The sequence below is a fragment of the Aotus nancymaae genome, unplaced genomic scaffold, assembly GCF_030222135.1.
Source record: "Aotus nancymaae isolate 86718 unplaced genomic scaffold, 86718_ANA_hifiasm-v0.15.2.pri h1tg000044l, whole genome shotgun sequence".
NCBI classification, from domain to species: Eukaryota; Metazoa; Chordata; class Mammalia; order Primates; family Aotidae; genus Aotus; species Aotus nancymaae.
This window is the reverse complement of record NW_026988458.1, coordinates 1557264-1580833: the sequence shown is the minus strand read 5'-3', so window position 1 is coordinate 1580833 and position 23570 is coordinate 1557264. Positions and strand designations below refer to the sequence as shown.

At 54.7% G+C, this 23570-nt stretch overlaps 1 protein-coding gene across 14 annotated transcripts in view; it reads left to right on the top strand.

Moving 5' to 3' along the window:
- Positions 1–17763, top strand: part of ATP11A (ATPase phospholipid transporting 11A) — a 180580-nt gene extending 162817 nt beyond the window's left edge. For 2 of the 14 annotated variants that reach the window (XM_064361855.1, XM_064361851.1), the window contains 6 exons: positions 1411–1546; positions 2039–2062; positions 7299–7364; positions 8523–8626; positions 10692–10857; positions 17417–17763. In XM_064361855.1, the coding sequence (XP_064217925.1) occupies positions 1411–1546; positions 2039–2062; positions 7299–7364; positions 8523–8626; positions 10692–10857; positions 17417–17668 (748 nt within the window). In that variant the 3' untranslated portion in view covers positions 17669–17763. Of the gene's footprint in view, positions 1–1410; positions 1547–2038; positions 2063–7298; positions 7365–8522; positions 8627–10691; positions 10858–13448; positions 15245–15797 lie in introns of those variants that run through there. The other 12 variants (XM_064361861.1, XM_064361862.1, XM_064361860.1 and 9 more) reach the window with 12 other exon arrangements.
- The last annotated feature ends 5807 nt before the right edge of the window (positions 17764–23570 follow it).

Genomic DNA, 23570 nt, shown 5'->3' with positions numbered 1-23570 from the left:
GGTCTGCAGTCTCCTCACATGTGTGCATGTGTACATCACGTGTGTGTTTCGGTCTGTGCAACCTCACATGTGTGTGTACATGACACGTGTGTTCAGGTCTGTGCAGCCACCTCACGTGTACGTGTGTATGTGACACGTGTGTGTGTTCAGGTCTGCAGTCTCCTCACATGTGTGCATGTGTACGTCACGTGTGTTTCGGTCTGTGCAGCCTCACATGTGTGTGTACATGACACGTGTGTTCAGGTCTGTGCAGCCACCTCACGTGTACATGTGTATGTGACACGTGTGTGTGTTCAGGTCTGTAGTCTCCTCACATGTGTGCATGTGTACGTCACGTGTGTGTTTCGGTCTGTGCAGCCTCACGTGTGTGTACATGACACGTGTGTTCAGGTCTGTGCAGCCTCCTCACATGCATGGTGTGTGTACGTGACACGTGTGTGTGTTCAGATCTGCAGCCTTGCATGCGTGTGTGTACATGACACGTGTGCATGTTCGGGTCTGTGCAGCCTCCTCACATGTGTGCCTGTGTGTACGTGACACGTGTGTGTGTGTTCAGGTCTGTGCAGCCTCCTCACATGCGTGCGTGTGTGTACGTGACACGTGTGCATGTTTGGGTCTGTGCAGCCTCGCATGCATGTGTGTACGTGACACGTGTGTGTGTTCAGGTCTGTGCAGCCTCACATGCGTGTGTGTGTACATGACACTTGTGTGTGTGTTCAGGTCTGTGCAGCCTCCTCACGTATGCTTCCTGCATCCACCACCACAGCCAAGACCACTCACTCCCCTGCCCAGGATCTACAGGACCCATGCATCGGCCTCACCGCCCTCATCTGAATATTTGGCCATTCTGTGGGATCTTGACAGCTCAGACCCAAAAATAACCAGTGTAGGTGATTAAGGACGGCAATAAGAAGGCAAACTTCTGAGTTTGTTGTACGTATTTCATAGTCGGGAATAAGTCTAAGAAAACAGGAGCGCCTATGCTGTTCTAGACATGTCTGAGGGAATCCTGCACATCCTCTCTCTGAACAGGTGTAAGGCATCACATCAGGAGTGGTTGCAAGCTCGATAAATGTCAAATGTGTGCCTTGTGTTCCGCGTTCGTTACTTTCAGAACCAGAAGCATCTCTGCCTATAACGACAGGCGGCATCTCTGCCTGTGACGATCTTGCAGTGAATATGAGAGAGAAAATAGCCAAATGAAAGTTAGCCAAGGACATGGGTGCCCAGTAAGTTTAGCTGGTTGTGACGAACATTCTGCATTTGTGGCCAGAGCACAAACGTGGTGTTTACTGCCCACGCACATCTTATCACGTCAAGACAACGTCCGGGGGTGGCCACCCAGAGTCCGGGGAGGCGCCAGGCCCGGATTCTCGAGGACACACTCTGTGCACCTTTCTGCTCACACAGGGACATCGCCAAGAACGCACTGCTGCGCTGGCGCGTGTTCATCTACTGGACGCTCTTGGGACTGTTTGACGCGCTGGTGTTCTTCTTTGGTGCTTATTTCATGTTTGAAAACACAACCGTGACGAGCAACGGGCAGGTGGGTACGGAGCTCGGCCGCGCTGACTTAACTGCTTAGGAGTAAACCCTCCCGGGCCCGGATGCTTATTTTGTCAAAGCCATTAATTCAGTACAGCCCTTGCGACTTCCCAATGGGGTCGCTCCCCACCTGGGCGTAGCGACGGGTCGCATAAAGATGGCGTTACCTGAGTGCTCAGTCTCGCCGTGAGGAAACGTCCTGCTGAGGTTTTTCAGACTTTATCTGTGTAACTTACAGTTCACCCTCAGCTGGTTACCTAGTGGTACAATTACGCCACGTACACCTTGCTTTTCTAATGCGGGAGTCAGTTCCACGGTGAGCCCGTGTTAGAGGATTTCCCCGAGTACCGTACGTGAGTCTGTCTCCTTTGCACTGAATAGATGCGTAGTTTTCTAACGGACGTTCAGCTCTGCTTGGTTGCCTAATCCCTGGGCTTTGTTTTATTTGTATCTTGCTTTTTCCTTTGCCACTGGCTTCCCTTCCCACCCTCAGATAATGACTACCAACACACATATGGTAAGACAATTGTGGGTTTGTCGTCTCTGTGGTTTTGGAGTGTGTTACAAAAAAATATTTCTCGAAAATATTTTCACACGTGACTTCTGTGTGCTTTGTCGGTAGAAACGCTGTTAGCCGCTGCTGCCCTCGCACCTGGAGCTCGCTCTGTGTTAGGAGGGTGCGTGCGCATCCTGGCACGTCCCTGGCCTGTCCCTGCGGTGTCCGTGTCGGGGTTGGCCATGGAGTCCGGGATGTGCTCCGAATTGACTGGATTCATGGGAGCTTCCCTCGGCTTTAAATTAAAGGCAGCACAGGCAGGTGTGGGAGGCCCGCCGGGGAGCTGTGCTACCTGAGAGCCGCACCAGGCCCTGAGTAGATGCCAGAGACCATCCCTACTTCAGCGTCCCAGCTGTTAACTAACCGAACAAGCAAACACCAGTGCTGACCTCAGAGAAAGTCCCTCTGCAGCAGCCCCTTCTGGGTGACTCCTAAACAGAACTCTGCTTCGTTTCTTGTTTAGCCTGACCTCTCTCTCCCTCTGTGTTTGCCCCTCAGACTGCTGGGTTCAAGCACAGCAGTCCTGCCGCGTGTCCTGTGCACCGTCTACCTGCCTAGTCGCTTTCATTTCTCACTGCTAAACACCGCTGTTATCCTTCGTTAAAAGTTAAATCCGTTTTTACCAGGTCAAGCTTGAGAATCCATTCAAATGTTATTTCACTGTTTTAAAAACTTTACATTTTTCTAGAATGTATTCTTTCTCTTAGTTTATTTTACTTGAATAATTCCTGAAGGCCACCGAGCCATGAACATAGTCAAATAGAGCTACCTGTTGATTCTTTGGTGTCTTTTATAAGATTTTTCTCCGGGTTGGGCTAGGTAAGCATCTTGCATAGACCTTAAAAAGAACTAAGATCTAGTGTCCTGCCCACGGAGGTGCCAGGCTCCCGCCACCTGTCGATAGCGATGGCAAGTCCCCTTTGTCCCGTGCTCCATTTCCCAGCTTTCTCTCACAAGCGTCGTCCTGGGCCTCTACAGCCACCCTTTCAGCTGGACGTTCAGATCCTGTGAAAGTTGAGGAAAGAGGGTCAGACAGACTCGATGCCCTGCGCAGGGTCAGCTCCTGAGGGGCAGGGCCTGGTGACACCCAGATGTCCAGCACGGAACTTCGTGGTGTTGGCTGGTGTGGACTCCAGGTTGTTCTGGTTCCGAATTTCAGCATGAATGTGAAGGTGCCTCCCAAGAGCCCCTGGAGATGGCCCGCCTTCAGGGGCGGGGACACGGCCGCCACTGTCCTTGGAAGGCTGCCTGGCCATGCCTCTGAACGAGGTGCTGGTGAGGCAGTGCCAGGGGCTTCTCTTGGCCTTCCCAGCAGGACCTCTGCCATGTCTCCACCTCCTCAGGTCCCTGGAGCCCTGACGTGTCCCCAGGCAGCTGCACCTGGTGGTCACCCGAGGGTTCGCTAGCTTCTGTTACCCGGGCTCTTCCGGCTGTCCCCTCCAGCCCCCAGCTGCATCCTGGAAGGTACCTTGAGCCCCCGCGGAACCCATTTCACCCCCGGGGTGATGCCAGCACTCAGGCAACCTGAGGACAGTTCTGGTGGCTGACAGCCCTCTTGGTCCTTAGGTAGCAATTGGGGTTTGGGGAGCTCACCCCTGAGAATTTTCCCTTCCAACCAGGATGCTCCTGACGGGGTCCCAGTGCAGAGGCCCTCGGGAATTGATTGTTCGTAGGTGAGGACTGCTTTGTTTTAAAGACCTAAATTATTCTATAGGAATGTTTCTAGATCCTGTGTGGCCCCAAAGGAACAATAGAATTATGGACACCTTTTTCAAAAGTTCACCAGTGGAGCATTTTCTGCACTGACGTCGTAAGCCAGAGTAACTTCTCATTTTGATGCCACAAATGAGAACGCTAAGACAGCAGTTATTCATTGAACAGCAGGATGTTCCTAGGTGAACGCCGAAATGCTTGGAATATGCTTTGATAGACGTGGGAAGCAGCGAGAATAGCTGAGCCGGGAGCGGTTGCGTGTGGGCGGGGGCGGGAGGCGCAGGGTCTGCGCGGGCGTGGCGGGGGCGGCGGGTGCTGCTGGTGACCGAGACCTTGAGAAGGCGGAAGTTATGCTTGCCATGGGAGATGTTTACACGTAAAAGTCACATTGGTCTGGATCTGAGGGCTTGAGCAGAAAAGTTCCTGTAGGAATACTCATCCTCAAAGGAGGGAGGAAGTGGGGGAAGGGGCTGAGCCTGCAGCCGTGGAGGGTGGCCAGCCCCAGAGGCAGTTCTGCTGAGGGTCTCGGCTGAGATGTGCCTGTCATGCGAGGTTGGGGTCCTACAGAAATCCGAAACAGGAACCTCATTGGGGATGGTGTTGATGTCACTTAGAAAAAAGGGCTTCCTGTGAACAGCCCTTTGAGAAAGAAGATTGGTGTCCCAGTGGTGTCCCAGGGATGCCTGCCACCCCCGGAATCCAGTTGGAAATAACGACCAGCAATTGTCATAAACTCTCCGCACGTATCAGTCCATTTTCACATGGCTCTAAAAGGCTACCTGAGACTGGGTGATTTATAAAGAAAAGAGGTTTCATTGACCCACAGTTCTGCAGGCTGTACAGGAAACATGGCTGGGGAGGCCTCAGGAAACTTAAAATCATGGCAGGAGGCAGGGGGGAAGCAAGAACCTTCTTCACAAGGCGGCAGGAGAGAGAGCGCGCGCAGAGGGGTAAGCGCGAGACGCTTTCACGCATCCAGAGCGCTCACTCGCCGTGCTCAGGTCAGCCGGGGGCGTCCACCCCGTGATCCAGCCACCTCCCACCAGGCCCTCCCTCCGGCATGCGGGGATTACAGTTCGAGATGAGATTTGAGTGAGGACAAAGCAAACCATGTGATGGCAGTTCACCTGGGGCCCCCACTTCGGGGAGCCGAGGGAATAAGAGGGCTTTCCAGACATGTGTTTCACAATAGCTCCAGGGCGAACCAGCTTCCAAAGGAAGCGGACACAGCGCAGTGAGGGGTCGGCGCTTCTCGGGGCCCTGACTGGAATGCCCGATTCTGGGGCCACGCAGCTGTGCTTTGTGGAGAGCTTACAGCTGTGGCCCATGCGCTCTGCAGGGCAGGCATCCGGAGGCCTGATCCCCATCCCAGCTCTGCCATGACCCCCAAACCCAAGGAGCCCCAGCAGGGAGCGTAGAGAGGCAGCATCTCAGCCCACAGCAGGGGAGGGGAAGGTGAGGAGGCCGTGTGACTTGGCTGTGGCTGTCACCTGTGACGCTGTTGGTGACACACGCTGCTTAACAGGACATCTTCGAGTTGGTGTCTTGCTGCCCTCCAGCTTTTTCAGAGCTCTGTGTTGGGATGGCCAAGGCGGGGCCCGGGGAGGAAGCAGAGAGCCGGGCAACCCGAGGGGCTTTTCCTCCAGGTCTAGCTGATGTGCCTGTCTGGGTGCAAAGCTGCCCTCACCATTTGCCTACAGCATTGGCTTCCAGTGCCAGCACAGCAGCCTTGCCCTCCAGCACCATGCTGGCCACATGCGCTCATAGGCTGCTGCCCAGCCACAACTATTCCTAGAGTCAGGAAGTCTTCTGCCCCAGAAGTGAAGCCATGAACAGAGAGCACCACAGGCCTCTCACCCTGGCTCTGCTGACACTGGGGCCGGGTGTTCCTCCTCATGGGCCACTGTCCTGTGACTCGGCAGCTCCTCACCCCCATCCAAAGCCAGCAGGCCCCACACCTAGAAATGTCTCTGCCACGGCCAGGCCAAGAACCACAGCGTGTGTGGAGCTGAGTGACACTGGGCCTGTACTTCCAGCCCGAAGGAAGAGGCCCACGTCCGATCACGACGAACAAGTGAAGGATGAACTCAAGGATGTGTGGGTCGGGCCCTAGGAAGCTGGTGTTCACTACAAAAGTTCAAACACCGTTTTCTAGGATCTGCGAGTAAAGTGTCACCCCGCTGGCCGTGTTGGAGGACTTAGCCACGCCCTCACCCCAGCTGAGTTGGGGCTGTAGTGATAGGTAGACTGTTCTGGTCACAAGTGAATTCTGAAGAAAAGCCATTTGTATTACAACTTTTTAATTGTTTAGAAAATAGAATTCCCCGAGAGGCACAGTTCACAGGATCCCACGAACCAGAAATGGGCCACAGTGAAGGAGAGCTGTTCTCGTGGGACAAAGTTTCCAGGCAGGGGTTTTCCCCAAGGCAGGGGTCTGGGTAGCAGGCTTGTGCCTCATGTGCGGTGGAGAGGTGTGCGGTCCTCAGGGGTCCACTGTGTCATCAACATGGGCTGGGCGTGTGGTCCTCGGGGTCCACTGTGTCATCAACATGGGCTGAGCGTGTGGTCCTCGGGGTCCACTGTGCCATCCACATGGGCAAAGTGAGTGGTCCTGAGGGGTCCATTGTGCCATCCTTAGGGGTCTGTCTGTGTCTGTGCTTCCCCAAACCTCAGTGCCCTCTGCATTGTGCTATGTTACCAGCTGGCAGCTGGTGGGTCCTGCTGGCCTTCCCTCCTCCGTGGCCTCCTGGGTGTGGCTGCTGGCGGATCTGTGGTTCTGGCCACATGCAGGGCAGCCTCTGTCCAGCTCTGTCCAGCTCTGTCCTGCCTGCCTGCTTGTCTTCCCTTCCTGAGGAAGGTTCCCCCATGAGAAGCCCCCGTGCTTCCACCTCTGCGTGGGTGCCCGGCTGTTTTCCCTGATCATTCACTCCCAGAACATTCCAGTCATTGTTCTTCCACAGCAGGCAGGAGTCTGAGCTGAGTTCAGAAGGGAACAGACACAAATGTACAAGACTGTTCCTGAAACTTGTGCAGCGTAGCTGGGTAAGCAGGCGTCCGTCTCTTCTACATAAAGTGCAAAACAGAAAAAGGAGGTTCGCAGGTCCCCAGGTTCGCATTATGGATGTTTAAATGCCAGCTGTGAGCGAGTTTCTGTGCTTAGTTTGAGACGTTGAGACCAACCGACATCTGTTGTGGCTGAGAGCATTGAGCAGGGCCGGAGTCAAGAGCGGGCAGAAAGTTCCGGATAGGTGGGCTCTGAGCCCCTCATTGAGCCACAGACTGGTGGTGGAAGACGCAGCTGGGAAACTGGGGTGTCCTGCCGTGCCCCAGGAGCGGGGGCTGTTGCGTCTTCTTTTACGTGATAATAAGAAAACGTAGTTCTTATATCTTTGGGGTTTGAAGTGTTGGCAAGCAAGAAAAATGAGATGTATTTTCTAAAACTCTACATAAAAACAAGATGACTTGGACTATTTTCCCTAAACAGATATTTGGAAACTGGACATTTGGGACGCTGGTGTTCACTGTGATGGTGTTTACGGTCACACTAAAGGTGAGTGCTCCCAGGCTCAGTCACACTAAAGGTGAGTGCTCTGATCACGTCCCCCCCAGCCACAGCGAGTCACTGCTGTGTAGGCCTCACCCCTCTGAGCTCTCTGAATTACAACTCCGTACTAAGGCTGGAAGCCACCCTGCACCCAGCCCGGGCCAACTCCTGCGGCACCCCTGGGCATCCTCATCCTGCTGTTTAGAAAGTAATGTACAGCCACCCAGCACACCCGGCCACCCCGTATGCGAACCCCAGAGCTACGTCGAAGGAACCCTCAGGAGAGCGCCACCTCTTGGTGAGAGAATTCAGGCTAGAATTCTTTTCAGTGGCAAGTAGCCCTCCCCCCAGCGCCATCAAAATACATTTTAATTGGAACAAATTAATGTATTTTGGAAACCTTCACTCTTTTTAAAGTCCAGTGAAATTCTATACAGAATATATCATTGTGAAATCTCAAAACCTGTCAGACTGAGTCTTAAAAAGTGATACCAAAACATTCCTAAAGTGATTTATTTAGATAGTGATATAAACAACACCTGAATCTAAACTAACTTTCTGCCAGACACAGTGGCTCACGCCTGTAATCCCAACACTTTGGGAAGCCGAGGCAGGTGGATCACCTGAGGCCAGGAGTTCAAGACCAGCCTGGCCAACATGGCGACATGGCCATGTCTCTACCAAAAATACAAAAATTAGCCAGGCGCGGTGGTGCACGCCTGTAATCCAGCTACTTGGGAGGCTGAGGCAGGAGAAGCACTTGAACCCGGGAGGCAGAGATTGCATGAGCTGAGATCGCACCATTGCATTCTAGCCTGGGCGACAGAGAGAGACTCTGTCTCAAATAAATACATTTTAAAAAGTAACTTTCTTAGGTAGTGACATAAACAACACGTTGGCCTGAAGTGACTTTCTTCAGTGGTGATGTAAACGCCTTAGTCCATGGCCCCCACACCCTCATCTGGGAATGATCCGTGGCCCTTTCCCTGGGATCCGGGACTGTGGTCTCACCACCGCCCCCCTCTCCACAGGCTGTGTGAGGTGTGGTTTTGCCTTCCTGAGCGGCTTTGTGTGGGTATCGAGTCGCCATTGCTGGGTCTCTCTCCTGTCACCGATCCTGACTACTCGGATGACACCATTCACTGCCTTTTTTTTTTCTTTTAGCTTGCATTAGACACACACTACTGGACTTGGATCAACCATTTTGTCATCTGGGGGTCACTGCTGTTCTACGTCGTCTTTTCGCTCCTCTGGGGCGGAGTGATCTGGTAAATATCTGATAAATAGCTGATAATCTGGTAACTATCACGTGACTGTTACTACCTCAATCGTCCAGCACTACTTTTTAATCAGGGGTTGAAGACGCATTTTCCAGCGAGGCTGCTGGTTGGGGCAAGTGTCCGTTGAATACCTGCTGTGTGCTGAGCGTCATGTGGGGTCCTAGGATACAGTTGGGGGCAAGACACAGGGGTATCCCTGCTCCTGTGACCTGCACCTGCAAGAGGAGAGAGATGCTAACTGATAACAGCTAGTGATGAGTTCTGTGGAGGAACAGACCAGGATTCTACACCAGGGGACCTGTGTAGATTGAAAGCCTAGAGATGACTTCTCAGAAAAAGTCATCATTTAAACTGAAATCTGGAAGAAGGGCATCATCACAGCAAGTCCCAGCTGCTAACTGCCTCCCACAACGAGGCGCCAGCCAGGCATCTGACAGGTCCTGTCTCACTCCATCCTCATGCACCACAGACGAGATGGGCCCGGGCATGTGCGTGGCAGGGCCAGACCTTGCCCACGGCAGCCTGACTCCCAGGGGAGCTTCTGGTTGGGGGAGCAGCAGGAGGAGCGCAGGCCTGGGCAGAGGGGAGGTCCTTCAGTCAGTGGGAGCCGTGGCCAGCGGAGAGGGGCCGGGACCAGGCTGCAGAGCAGGCAGGGTAGCTTCCTGGACCGCCGGCCGTGGGGATCCTGGCTTGAGGCTGCCGTGGTCAGTCGAGTCATTGGAGGGCTGTGGGCAGAGCACAGCAGAGTTGGGTGGCTGTTTTAAAAAGCTCATGGTGGCTGCGTGATGAGCTGGTGAGAGCGATATAGGCAGGGTGGTCAGTCCAGAGACTGTCACGGGAAGCCAGGAAACGACGCTGGGTGGTGGCCCCAGACCGGATCCCAGTCTCAGCCCCAGCCCTCTGCAGACCTGGGACCAGGGAAACCCTCAGGACCCCTGACCTGGGCGGGACTCTCAGCTCAGGAAGCGTCCCTTCAGAATCTCTTGTTCAGCCAGCGGCCCCTGGTGGCCCCGGGTCGCATTACACAGTCCCAGAGATGAGAGCCGAGCTTCAAGGATTTCAGTCACCTGCCTGCCCCAGAGAAGCCCGCCTGGCTCAAGCGAGCCCGGCCTGGTCTCAGAGAGCCCAGCGTTCTAGCAGCCCCTAAGGCTGTGGCTGAATATGAAGATTCCATCCCAAAACCTCTCTGACTGCTCCTGGGCTTTGGAGCCAAGGGCCCACGGCCCGTCCGCCTGGCCAGAGCCCTGGCCTCTTGCTTCATTTCCTAAAACACTGACCCCGAGTCTCTGACGTGCTGGGAGCTCACCGCGTCACCCCCGCTTGGCGCAAGACCCATCGTCCTGCCCGCCGTCGGCACCTCATGGGTGCCCGCAGCCCCGTCCCAGGCCTGCCAGCAGCTCCTCGTCCCCCCATCACCCACCACGCGCGCTCCTGTTTCCCTCCGTGGTCCATACCCCAGTTCACTGTGCTTCCTGGGGTGGGCCCCATCTCTGTGTCTTTGCCACTGTCCGTAGTGCCTCGGATGTGGAAGGCGAGTAGGAATCCTTACCGGGAGGCAGGGATAGAAGTGGCTCTGTGGGCTCGGGCTGGCTGTGGGGTCCCTGGTCCCACCTCCTTGCCAGCTCAAGGAGCCCGACAAAGACATCATCTTTGAATTATCCTCTTTCCGAGGAGGGCGTCATCGCCCGCTCTGTTTTGACGGCCAGCGCCCAGCACACCCTTCCCATCTGATGGCCGAGGCGTCGGGATAGAAAAACATCCCCGTTTCAGTCCCTTTCTTTTTGCTTCTGTGAAACTGAACTTCAGAGACTTCTATTTTCCCTTTGAAATGGTGTCACAGAATTCCTCCTCTCGTTCCTCTGACCCCAGCATTGCCGGGAGGTTCTACATTCATTTTTTACGTGATAAATTCAGAGCAGGCTACGTGGCTTGCCAAGCAACTCTGACTGACAAAAGTGCAAACTCCCAGGACGAACGAGCCCTTCCCGTGAGTAAAGAGGCCGTCCCCGCGGAGTACGGGCTTCACCTGCGGCTTCTCTTCCCTGCCCCTCAGGCCGTTCCTCAACTACCAGAGGATGTACTACGTGTTTATCCAGATGCTGTCCAGCGGGCCCGCCTGGCTGGCCATCGTGCTGCTGGTGACCGTCAGCCTCCTTCCCGACGTCCTCAAGAAAGTCCTGTGCCGGCAGCTGTGGCCGACGGCAACAGAGAGAGTCCAGGTACGGAGCGTCCCCGGCCGGGGGCAGGGGTGCCTCAGTGCCCTGGCCGTAGGACTGGGAGATGACCATTTTGACAGATAGCGTGAAAGGTTTGGGTTTTATGAAAATATGATCAGTCCAAGTGTCGCTAATGAGATTCCCGGTGATGCATGATATTAAACGTCAGGGAAATTTGATATGACTGATGTTTATGTTTCAACCTAAACAGTCATCTGAAATGAGACACAAATAAGAGAAAAAGATTCATACAAAAGGCAAATTATTTTATGTAAATGCAAGACTGTTTGAAATTAATCATTACTTTAAAAGGTTGAATTATATAATTTTTAAGGATGGTAAATTTGGCTGGAAAGGGAACCATTAACATCGGGAAATGCTGGTATTGGTGGGGCTGCTTATTTTCACACTCCCAGGTTTTAGCCACAAGCAGAATTCTGGGTCCAGGGAAGATGTGACGATGTCGAGCGCCCCCCACCCAGGTGCAGGGTTCGACAGGTGTGAGGACTCGGCCCCCGGCCCCACATCCTTTGCAGCAGCTGGGCTCTGGCTTCAAGCTCAGGACTGGAGTTGGGGGACAGCCCAGCCCTAGATCAGGGACAGTGACCGTGCCTTCTGCTGCTGTCCCAAGAAGCCTGCCTGCCCTCGGGGGGCCACCGCACCTGCCACAGGGCTCTGTTAACAATGCAGGTTTTCAAGTTGCATTCCCCTCAATTTTTTTTTTTTTTTTTTGAGACAGAGTTTCGCTCTTGTTGCCCAGGCTGGAGTGCAATGGTGCGATCTCGGCTCACTGCAACCTCCGCCTCCTGGGTTCAGGCAATTCTCCCGCCTCAGCCTCCTGAGTAGCTGGGACTACAGGCTTGTACCACCACACCCAGCTAATTTTTGTATTTTAGTTGAGACGGTTTCACTATGTTGGCCAGGATGGTCTCGATCTCTTGACCTTGTGATCTGCCTGCCTCAGCTTCCCAAAGTGCTAGGATTACAGGCGTGAGCCACCACGCCTGGCCCATTCCCCAAAATTTCTAATTGCCCTGTGAGGTGGGGCCCTGGACTGGGCAGGGCAGAAGCCCTGTGGGGAAACAAGGGGTGGGGAGGCCCCGGCAGTGGCCACTCCTGCAGGGTGTGAGGCTGCCCAGGACGGACACAGCCGCGCAGGTGGGAGGAAGACAGGGAGCAAGGGAGTTCTAGGGCCCCAGCCCTGACTCACTCCTGCAGCTCAGACACCCAGGGCCTGGCTCCCAGCCGGGAGGGAAAACAGGTCGCCCTCCTTGGGGACACAGCCCCACCCACCCCCGCTCCAGCAGTCAGAATGGGATCCTGGCTTGAAAGCTTTCTTGGGACGTTGGTGCCGATTTAAAATGTTGAAACTGACGCCGCCAGTTCCTGGCAGTCCCTCCTTCATGCCTCCTGCCACAGTTTGTAAAATCGGAGCGAGCAAAGCTCACAGTGAGGAAACCCCCTCTCAGCATAGTGAAGATGTCCACACACAGCTCCACTGCCTGGGGGACCACGGGCAGGAGAAATGCAGCAGGATGCACGTGTCAGCTGCCCCTGAGACAGTCCCACCGAGGGGCCTCTATGCAGGGAGGGGAGCCCTGCCTGTGACCAGCCAGTGCGGCAGGAGCCGGGGCCCAGGCTGAGACTCCACGGTCCCCGACGCTTCAGGGAAACTTGCTGGCGCCAGGCAGCGGCTGCCCAGCCCTGCGATGGCCTGGGAAGCAGCTATCCGATGGCGCTTTTCTCAAAGCATGGTTCTTGGCTCCTGAGCCCTTCAGCCGTGCGGCTCCACAGTGGGCACACATGTTATGACGGGGCTCTGTGCACGGGACACATGTCATAACCACATCCCATACATGGGGACGTGGCAGACGGGCAGGTCACCAGGACACCGTGCACAGAGGAGGCAGCAGGGCTGGCGTCTGACACCGAGAGCAAGCAGGTACAGCTTGGGGGTGTCCGCTGGGTCCCCAGCTGTGGCCACAGCAGTGTGGCTTGAGAGTCTTAGCCCTACCTGGCCCCGGGGTGCTCGTCGATACAGTGGTGCTTGGTCAGAGACGCCGGAGCACACAGGAGGTGAACTCGGGGGGGTTAGGAGGGCCTCTCCCCCAGGACTGGGCTCTTCATGACAGTGTGCATGCAGCCTCGAGTCAGGGCTGCCGAGAGCCATGCCCCGGACGCATCTGACCACAGGCCTTCCGCTCTGCGGCCCGTCCCCAGGGTGGGCGGGCCTCAGGGGCACTGTGGGAATGCCAGTCGGGACCCTCCCGGTCTCACCTTTTGTTTAGAAGCCCCTGTTCTGCTGTGGGTCTCAGCATCCCACAAGGGCCCCAGCAACCTTTATAAAAAACCACACAGGGACCTGCAGAGGCATAAAGCCGGGGGTGGAGGGCTGGCAGGTGGCGGCGGGGGCACCGGTGTCTGTCCAGAGTGGCCAGGTGAACGTGCATGTGGTGGTGAGCCTCTGACTAACGCCGCTCTGTCTCTTGTTTCTCTTTCCTTCCTGTTTTCTTCCGTCTTCTGACCGCTTTGCCTAAACTCCCACACCTTGTTCACACGCCCCTGTGTGTGTGGCCACTGACCTCGGGACTCAGACTAAGAGCCAGTGCCTTTCTGTCGAGCAGTCCACCATCTTTATGCTTTCTCAGACTTCCAGCAGCCTGAGTTTCTGACGGAACAAGGTGATACTCCCCTGCCTTCCGCGTGCTTGGGGCGGTAGACCTGGGGCAGCAGGGCTACACCCATCCCCAGAACCCCGAGTCCACACGCTCTAGCGCAGCGTCCGCCGGCCGCCAGGCACAGCAGCCCCACATCAGGAAGCCCACCACCACTTCACCTTCAGACTGATGGTGGGCTGTTTTCCATCGGTCACACGTAACCAGGGTTTCTCCCTCAGCGTCCGTCCACACAGCCCGAGACCCCACCCGTGAAGGCTCAGATACAGCTGACAGTGAGAGCCGGCCATGTGACCCCTCACACAGGTGTCAGAGGGGTCCCTAGGCAGGAAGGTGTGGTCACCCAGGCCCTGAGCTCAGCACACGCCCCCCCCACGCCCGCAGCCTTCAGAGCAGGGACCACCAGGCCTCCTCCCTCACGCACCCACTTCCGTGCCCATTCTGCAGCTGGAAAGACTGAGGGCAGCTAGGATCACATGGTGTGCTCAGGACCCATGCGTATTTCAGAAAAGGGGAGCCAGGCTGAGCCACACAGCTGGACACAGGGACAGAAGTGTTTGGTGTCAAATGTTTGACCAAATTCCCTTTTTACGTTTCTTTAAATGAAGACTTCATTGTTTTTTAAAAAAGCCATTTATTAATAATTTGCCTTAAAAATGGCTACCCTGGCCCTTCTGGGCAACGTAGAGGTGTTCACACGCCACTTCCTGTGGTGGCGTCCGTGGTCAGAGCTCTCGTCAGGGTGCAGGCTGCAGGCTGCAGGGGCCACGCATCGTGAAGTCGCCTTCTGTCTTTTAGCCGTGTGCTCCTGCGCCGTGTGCTTGGGGCACTGTGGGAACGCCAGTGGGGACCCTCCTCGTCCCACCCTTTGTTCACGCATGCCTCAGAATCAGTGATGCTTTGGAAATACGTACCTGGTATTACTGTTTTACCAAATGCAGCTTAGAAAAATGCCCAGAGCAGAAAAAGACTTTTTTTCCCTTCAATAACATCTTCTATACATTTTAAACACTATTTTTAACTGGCAACATAGTCCTTTTTTAAGTCCAAGTAATTAATAGGAATCAAAATGTTTCCAATTTAGTGTCATCAGAATTTGTTAGATTAAATTACAGAATTTCATCTCACCGTTTTCATACTTGAAAACATTTAGGATGAAATTACGAGGAGCACTTTAATAAGTCAAAGGAGGTCCTTAAGAACTCTGGGATACAAATAAACATTGTAACTATCGCTGAAGTTCGCTGGGAGCTGATTTGCTTCTGAGCACGTGCAGAAGCTGAGCCCGGCTGCTTAGAGACGCCACGGAGGTTGTCCTGGCCCCTGCGAGGCCTCGGGCCCCAGCGTGACCCCTGCAGGCAGGGCCGGCGCGCACCTGAACACAAAGTGCCCAGCACGCACGGACACGCTGTGGTGCTGAGACCACCTGCGTTCCGCAAAGCTTTGGAGGAATAGACATGTCAGCAGTCCTCACGTGGGCATATGTGACTTCAGAAGGATGGCTTCCTTTTAACCTGTTCCTACAGAAAAGGAAAACCTTGCGGGCATCAGGTGTATGCGTTATATATGTGCGGCTCACATATATAAGTGCGTGCTGGCACCCCTCTGTGTGTCTGTCTGCATGCAGTTCACGTCTCCGTCACTCTCCCTGGGAAGGCTGACAGCCTCATCCTCTGTTTCCTGCTTCTCCTCGCCCGGACGTTTGCCCGCTCGGACCTGCAGTTCCAAGCTCTCGGTTCTTCAGCTCCTGCGCTTCCCTTATTCTTTGGATAGACTAAGCCTTGGCTGCACGATCTCGGTGGAGCTCTGTGAACACGTTGGCCTCGGGACACTCGGCCGCGGGGCCCTGGCAGAGCGGCTCCTGGGGCTGGCTGGCTGCCGTGGAAGCAGGCGTGTGGCCGGATGTGTGGCTTCAGGATTCCAGAGGTGCCCGTGGACCTTCCAGCTGAGGGACTCAGACCCTCTGCCTGCCACAGGTGCCGTGACCTGTCCCTGAGCCGGAGGCTGCCTCAGTCTGGGCTTGGGCTGCCCATGGGAGCGGCCCTGCTGGGACAGCGTCTGTTTTCCCGGAGAGGCCCCAAGCCCTTGCCCTGGCAGCTCCGTGACGCCCCGTGCAGACTTTAACAGGAGCTCAGAGCCTCTTCCTGCTGGGGCCCACAGATGGTGCAGGCAGAGGCCGGGTGCTCCTGGTGCCCATGGGTGCCAGCTCAGCAGCCCCACGTGGCCCGTGTCGGGTGGCACCGCTCAGTGTCTTTCCTCGCCTTGCAGAGGGGCGCGAAGCACAAGGCTCCGGTCCAGGCCACACAGAGCAGCGACAGGCCCCTCCTGAAGGATCTCCTACGGCGGCCAAGGCGCAGTTAGCTCCACGCTAGGTAACGTGCGGCCACTGGGCGCCGCCGTGTGTCGTGACTCAGACCTGTTTTCCTCCAAAGTTTTGCTGTGCTGTGCTGTGCTGTCTTTGATAACAAAGGTTCACAGTGAAAAAGAGCAGCCCTCTTTACACACACATGTGTTTGCTGTCCCAGGTAAGTGGCACGCCTGAGGGCAAGCTGACTGCACATGGAACATGCTGTGCACACACACACACAGGTGTACACGCGCACAGGTGTACACATGCACAGGTGCACACCCACACAGGTGTACAAGCGCACAGGTGTACACACACAGGTGTACACACGCACATGTGTACACGCACACACAGGTGTACACGCGCACAGATGTACATGCGCACAGGTGTACACGTGCACAGGTGTACACACGCACAGGTGTACACTCGCACAGGTGTACACAAACAGGTGTACACGCACACAGGTGCACACGCGCGCAGGTGCACACACAGGTGTACACGCGCACAGGTGTACACTCACACAGGTACACAAACAGGTGTACACGCACACAGGTGTACACGTGCACAGATGTACACACACGCACAGGTGTACACGCACACAGGTGTACACGCACACAGGTGCACACGCACACAGGTGCACGCCACTCAGCCTGAGCAGGCCCAGCAACGTCAGATACCGGCTTACCATCCTGGTCTTTCAGGAGAAACAGCTTCACTTAAAAGGCCTCACAGGAAGGAGCCTGCTTTGAAATCACACGTGGATATTGCACGATTCATGTGGAACCTGGACCCAGGCAGGCCAGCCAGAGCACGTAGCTTGTCACCTGTGTGACAGCCGTGGAGGCCGTGAAGACACCTGCTCCTGCCGGCGTTTCCACCGTTGCCTCCTGGTCTGAAAGTGGGCTGACCTGGGGACGGCCCCCCAACAGACAGTGCATGCCGCCGGCCTCCTCCTGCTCCCCACGCCGGTCAGAGCTGCAGGGCCCGTGCACATCTGGGGCCCCGATGGGCTGTCAGTAAGAAGCCATGCAGGCCCCATCCATGTGGTGACACCCAAGGCAGCAAGCTGAGGGGACACAAGCCAGACACATCCAGCACGACACCAGCCCGGTCCCTGTGGGGTGGGGCCTCCCCTCTCTGGGGCAGTGAGTGAGCTGTTATGTCCGAGGGTCTCTGGGTACAGAACGGCATTTGAGCTCTCACTGCACAGGATGCCAGCTACAGGGAGGAGGCCCGTAGGTTTCCTGTCCATGGCCTGTATCCCTGGGGCCCCTGGGTTCTTCCATGGGATGGTGGGACGGGAGGACGGTACTCTGTTAGTACCGAAAAGGAGAGGTGCTCGTTCCTACGCAGAGACCCCTTGCCTCTGTGTGGCTTCGCTGGGGGTGGATCCCACCTGACGTGCCCTCAGGATGAGGCCATGTCCTGAGTTGAGTCTAGCAGTTCCTGCAGGAGGTGACAGTCGTGAGTGCGTCCCAGAGTGACTCAGGCAGCCCTGTGGGGATCCCTGAGACTGACCGTGTGTCTCTCATTCTCTCAGCAGAATGGGTGCGCACAGCCTTGGGACCAAGACTCAGAATTCACCCCTCTTGCCTCTCTGCAGAGCCCAGGCTACCAGAGCACCTGTCCCTCGGCCGCCTGGAGCGGCTCCAGGCCTCAGCAGGTGACGCTCGCGGTCTGGAAGGGGAAGGTGTCCGCGGAGCCCCCACCCGCCCCCGGCTGTTCCCATCGCTGCTGCAGTTCCAGCCCAAGGCACGGCTGCCCTGGGTCCCTCGTGGGAATGCTCGTGTGACGGGCGACCCCAAACCTGTGGAGACTGTGCTTGTGCCTCTTCCTGGCCCCCAGCAGGCAAGGAGGGGCCACAGGCCTTGCCTCGAGCGTGGCCGTTGGCCATCCGGACTAGCGCTGCGGTGGTTCGTCCACAGTGGTGGCCTCCGGGCATTCAGCTCAACTCAGAAGGGACGTTCTGCCGGCCCACCCTGCGTGCCGTCAGAAGAGGCCATCCCCCCAGGCCTGTGTCTTCACCCACCTGCCGTCATCAGCCTTTGCTGTCACTGGGAGAGAAGAGCCATCCAGGGACCCATGGTGGCCCACGTGTGGACGCTGCCCGCTGCTGTGTCCTGCTTGCCTGGCCGCCGCCCATGCCCTCCGTAGGGCGAGGTGAAGCTGTCACAGTGCATCCTTTACTCAAGAACCCTCAATCCTTATGCTGTGGGAAGGGCCAGGTCACTCGGCTACTGTCATCCCCACCGACGCAAGGCTGTGCCCTGCTCATCTGGGGGCGTTTCCCCGCAGTTAAGGCTGAGCCCGCCTGCCCTGTGTGTCAGGCTGACTGAGTTGCGGTCTCTTCCCATCACTGGCAGCCTCCTGGAGATAGCAGTGCCACGTGGGAGGACAGGGCCATGCCAGCAGCTCCCGGCCCTGCAGCAGAAGCGCCAGGAGCCGTCAGCCGACCCCCACCACTTTTATGGGAGAATGTTGATTTCATGGGTATGAGGGACAGGGGGACAGATACTTGGCTGTGATGGGCAGACATCCTCTGTCCCCATGGAGGGGTGACCACCAAGGTGGTGATCATGCCCCATAACCTGTCTCGGGCTGATGGGGGCGGCCCACAGGAAGGGGATCAATCTCAACAGGCAGCACTGCGCCCCCGCCCGCCGGGCTCTGCCTCCCCGCATCCCCTTGTCCTGTGTCCCCACATCCCCACGCAGGGCTCTCCTTCCTCTTAGGATTCTGTTCAGCTCTGCTCCGGGTGGGTTAGCAACCTGACGGCTGCTGTGATAGGATGTCCCTGTTGCTCGCTATACCGGCATTTCTATTCCTAGAAACCTTTACGTAGCCTTAATGGTCCTTAAAGAAGACATTTCAGTGTGAAATTCAGACTTCAGACGCTGAAACTGCTGCCTTTCAGGAAAGCACCATCGGATGCACAGGAGCCGCCCTCACGCCCCCCGCATGCACCACGCCGGGAAACGGGGCTGCGGCAGGGGAAGCCCAGGGCGGTTCCGAGGTGCTTGACAGTAGGTGTTTTTGGAAGCTCAAATTTCACCGTTTGATTGTATAATCTTTTACCTAGAAAATATTTATTTGAACTAGAGGATAACTCAACGGTAGGAACAGTGAACACAGTGGCTGGGATGAACTAAGGTGACAAACACCACACCAAAGATTAGGGGAGTGAGCGGTTGGCTTGAGCAGACGATGCGGAGGACTCCGCGCTGTCCCGAGGGGCCGTCCCGCCCCGAGGTCCGTGTGCGGCCGCCCCGGCTTGGCAGCCCTGCCCACGCCACCCCACAAACAATGGTGTGTGCATTTTTACAGCCCTTTTTAAGAACCCGATATGGGTATAAATGCAATACCTGTAGGGAGACAGGTTCTCTGTATGTTCAGTTAACAAATTATTTGTAATGTATTTTTTTAGAAATCTTAAAATTGCCTTTGCACTGAAGTATTTTCATAGCTGTTTATATCTCTTTTATTCATTTATTTAACACATGGTCTAATTTTAAAACTATGTTTTTAAAGCTTTCCTTTTTAAGTTTATGAAATTTTGGCCACTTTACATTTAGACTCTGGGGAGAGTATTGACTGAATGTTCCAATCTCTGATGAATGTGAATTTCCGGGTTGGATTGTATTCTCTACACGCATCTCTTCCTTTCCTGGTATTTCTGGCGGTGGTGATTAGTTGAACAGCATATTTCAGGTACGATAATTGGCTACGCTTTTTCTTTACAATTCATTGCTGTTTCATCTGCTTTCTATGTTTTGTTAATTTCCATCCTTCAGCCTTAAAGATAGAAGATTCTCACATGAAGGGTCAGTAAGCTGGGGCCCAGTTCTGCTTGTGTCGAGGTAGTCACCACGTACCTCGGGCAACACGTCCTAGTGTGACAGTCACTAAACTTTTACGCACTCCCAAACATCTTTTTAAAAATTGCTTGGGAAATTATTAACTGAATGTGCCTGATAATTTGAAATAGACAAGTGGCACGACACAAAAACACACGTCAGTGACTGACGTTGCAGCTGTGACTCCGCGCGGTTCTCCACCTCACAGTACTTAGTATTTACTTGCCTTAAACTAACTTTGAAGCAAGTAATGCCAACTTTAAGCACTTTGTTTTTAAAAATTTATTTGCTGCTGCACATGTTAATACATTACCAACTTGTAACTCAGCATGTTGGTCAGATGCACGGTTGCTGCTCCACACCCAGTCCCTGCCACAGACCATCGGTCTCATACACGCACAGGCGGGCCCGCTGCACGTGAGTTCCCTTCGCTTTGGCTCCACTTCGCTCACAGCCACGTACACATGCAGGCTTGCACACAGGAACACATGCATACATATGCAAATGGACACACAGGCGTGCAAGCTCCTGCAGGCATGCATGCACACAAACGTGTACACAAGTGCTTGTGAGCTCCTACACATATACACACGTGTGGACCCCACAAAAGCATGTGTGACCTACACACATAGGCAATCCATGCATAGGCGTACACATGCCACAGGCACATGAAAGCTCCTGCACACACAGTGCATGCATGCACACACACCACAAACAAGCTAAGTTCCTACACATGGACGTGTGAGTACACACATGCATGTACAGTAAGCACATATGTACAAGCTCCTACGGGCTGCTCTCACATGCCTATGCACACCAGAAATACATATGAGCTTTTATACCTCTACACATGCATATACACACATGTACATTCACTACAAACACGTGTGCAAGCTCCCACACACAAGCACGTGTACACACACCACAGACATGAGTTCCAAGACATGTAAACACACATATGCATGCATGTGAGCTCACACATGTACATGGACATGCACACCCCCAGATGTGCAGGCTCCTGCACTCCATACATGTATACACATGCATATATACGTACATGAACACGTGTACACACATGAATGCATACACACACGTGCCACAAACACATGCACCCCCGCCTGGTGTCCCACACTGCATTCTTCCTCCTTCCTGAGGGCCCTGTGAGGGGCCTCTGGCCAGGCGTGGGAAGATGGGGCTCCCTGGACCCTACCCCATGCCTCCGTGCGATGAAGAGTCCTCTTCCTGGTAGAATGTCTGGGTTTTGCAGAGCAGGCCCCGGGGGTGAAGCAGCAGCTTCAGTTACACAGCTGCTCTGTGAGCAACGCGTGGTTCCCTGGACAAGGCCCTTTCCCCTTCAGGGAGGTCCAGCCCCACAAGATGAAACATCCCCTCGACTCAGCCCTAAACCAGGCGACCACAGCAGGACTGGCTGCACCAATGCCACACCTCATCCCTGACACATCAGGGAGCACGGTCAGCCTTCTGCCACAAGCCAGCTGGGCAGGGCCACAGCCTCTTCAAGCCCCAGTCAACCCAGCCTGTGTCTGAGCAGATGCGGAGAACAAACAGGCCACACAGCCTTGAGGGAGGAGGCCAGACACGGCCAGCCTCTCCCACAAGGTGACCATTCGGCTTGCCGAGCGTTTAAACACAGGTTTAGATGCGCTGTTGTGACTCCACTGAGTGGAGCCTCGGCCCAGGGTCCAGTGCCATAGCAGGAAACCCCCAGCCTCCTCCTTCAGACCACTCTGTTCATGTGTTGTGCACTGACTCGTGTTGAATAAGGCAGCCACTTTTATTTAATCTGTTATTTATTTGACAACTCAGTGTCTAACAGCTTGATATGCAGGTCCTTGCATCCTACCTTTCTTTAGGAAGTTACCCATTTGTAACATTAAAAACAGGAAAAATATCAGTTGGCAAATGCAATCTTTTTTTTATTTTTAGCTAAAGGTGGGTGAACTTGAACGAAACTGGTTCTCATGTTGTGTCTATTAGCAGCTCTGATGGGATGTGTTAGGAGTGTCATCAAAGTATGATTCTACTTTTGCAGAAAAAAAATCTAAAGATCAATTTATATAGCTTTATTTTTTACCTTATCAAAGTATACGGAATTTTAATATGCATATATTGTGTCTGACTTAAAATTATAATGTCTGCGTTAACCATTTAAAATGTCTATTCATTATGTAATGTAATAAAAGAAGGTCTTCAAAAATGTATTTAACATGAATGGTACCCATAGTTGTCATCATCATAAATACTGGAGTTTATTTTTAAATTATTGAACATAGTAGGTGCATTTAACATAAATCAGCCTCCACACAGTAACATTTAACTGTCAATTCATTAATCTGCTTTGAAAAATTAAATCGTGAATTAAACCAAATATAACATTTCTGTAAAGTTTATTTTGTATGCTCCTGTTTTTAACTTTTATTTCTGTAGATAAACTGACTTGATAATAGTATATTGGACTTTTCTCTAGATTATCTAAGCAGGAGACCTGAATCTGCTTGCAATAAAGAATAAAAATCTGCTTCAGTTTCTTCATAAATGAAATCACACAAGTGGCCTGTACATTTTCTGCCAGTAGGAACAGCATAGTAAGAACACTTTCTCAGCGTGCTTCTGTGTGGGACTGAGGTGAAGAGCCCAGTGTGAGTGCTGTGGGCCCTCCCTGGCTGTTCCCTCGGCCGCCACCCCTGCAGAGACACCAGGCGCCCTGGGTGCTGACCGCCCTGGACGCCAGGGCCTGCACAGAAAGGGAAAGTCAGGACTGGGTTCCCAACCTTCTGGTTCGTCCCCACCGTTAGCTCCTCCCTGACTGATCTCTGCCAAGCCCCTGCCTGCCACCTCGCTCCTGGGGTCTAGGCGCCCCCTTTCTGTCCCACTTCTCCCTTCCTCTTGACCAAACCCCAGGCCCTTCAGCCTCCTGGGCTCTGTCAGCCGAACCCAACCTTCCCACTCTGAAGTGGAGGGCAATTCCCTGCCCCCTGCCCCTCCCAACACTGGCAGAATTCTGGGTGCTGCCACGGAGCCCCCATAATGCCCCTTGGCCTCTGAGGCCGTGGCCTTGTCCCAACTCTGACGTCACCCTCTCTCAATCCCTCCCTGCCCCCGGCCCTGCCTGTGTCATACTCTGCAGTCTTGTGCCTTGTCTGGAAACACCAACTTCAAAACGCCACCAGCTTCCAGCTCCTGAGATCCCGGCTCCACTGGGGCGCCCGGAGAGGGGCCTTCGTGTGAATTCTGGACTGTCCCTGCTGGCCGGGGCCTGCCTAAGTCCCACCTGGCCACGCCCCCTCTCCTTGCCCAGTCGCCCACTTCCCACGGAGTCTCAGCTCAGGGCCACCTGGGAAACAGCTCTGGGAGGGCTCGGCAGCCCCGCCTCGAAGGCTGGAATTCTAACCATGGGGGTTTTCCTGGCTCCTGAACCACAAAGTCAGGGGCCGCTTTTCGAGCGCAGCACACGGGCAGGGCTCGGGAAGCGCCTGCAGGTGAATGACCTGCAGCTTCCCTGGATTTTCTCCGAAATGCTCTCCTCTTGCTCTGGGATTCTCGGCATCTTACTGTGGGCTTACCTTCACCTTTCCAGCTCCTCACCCTGAAGCCACAACCGTCTCTTCCTCTTGTAGCAGGAAAACAGATACTGCTGTGATTTTGCGGGGTGTGGGGACAAGAGGGGAGGGGCAGAGCAGGCTGGTCCCAGGGGTGGCACTGAGGCGGGAAGGCCTAGCCCTGATGAGTGACCCAGCCTCGCTCCACCTCCCCTTGCTCTCCAGACAGAAGACACCAATCCAGAAAGCGGGATGCCCAGTGACCCTGCCCACTGCCTGG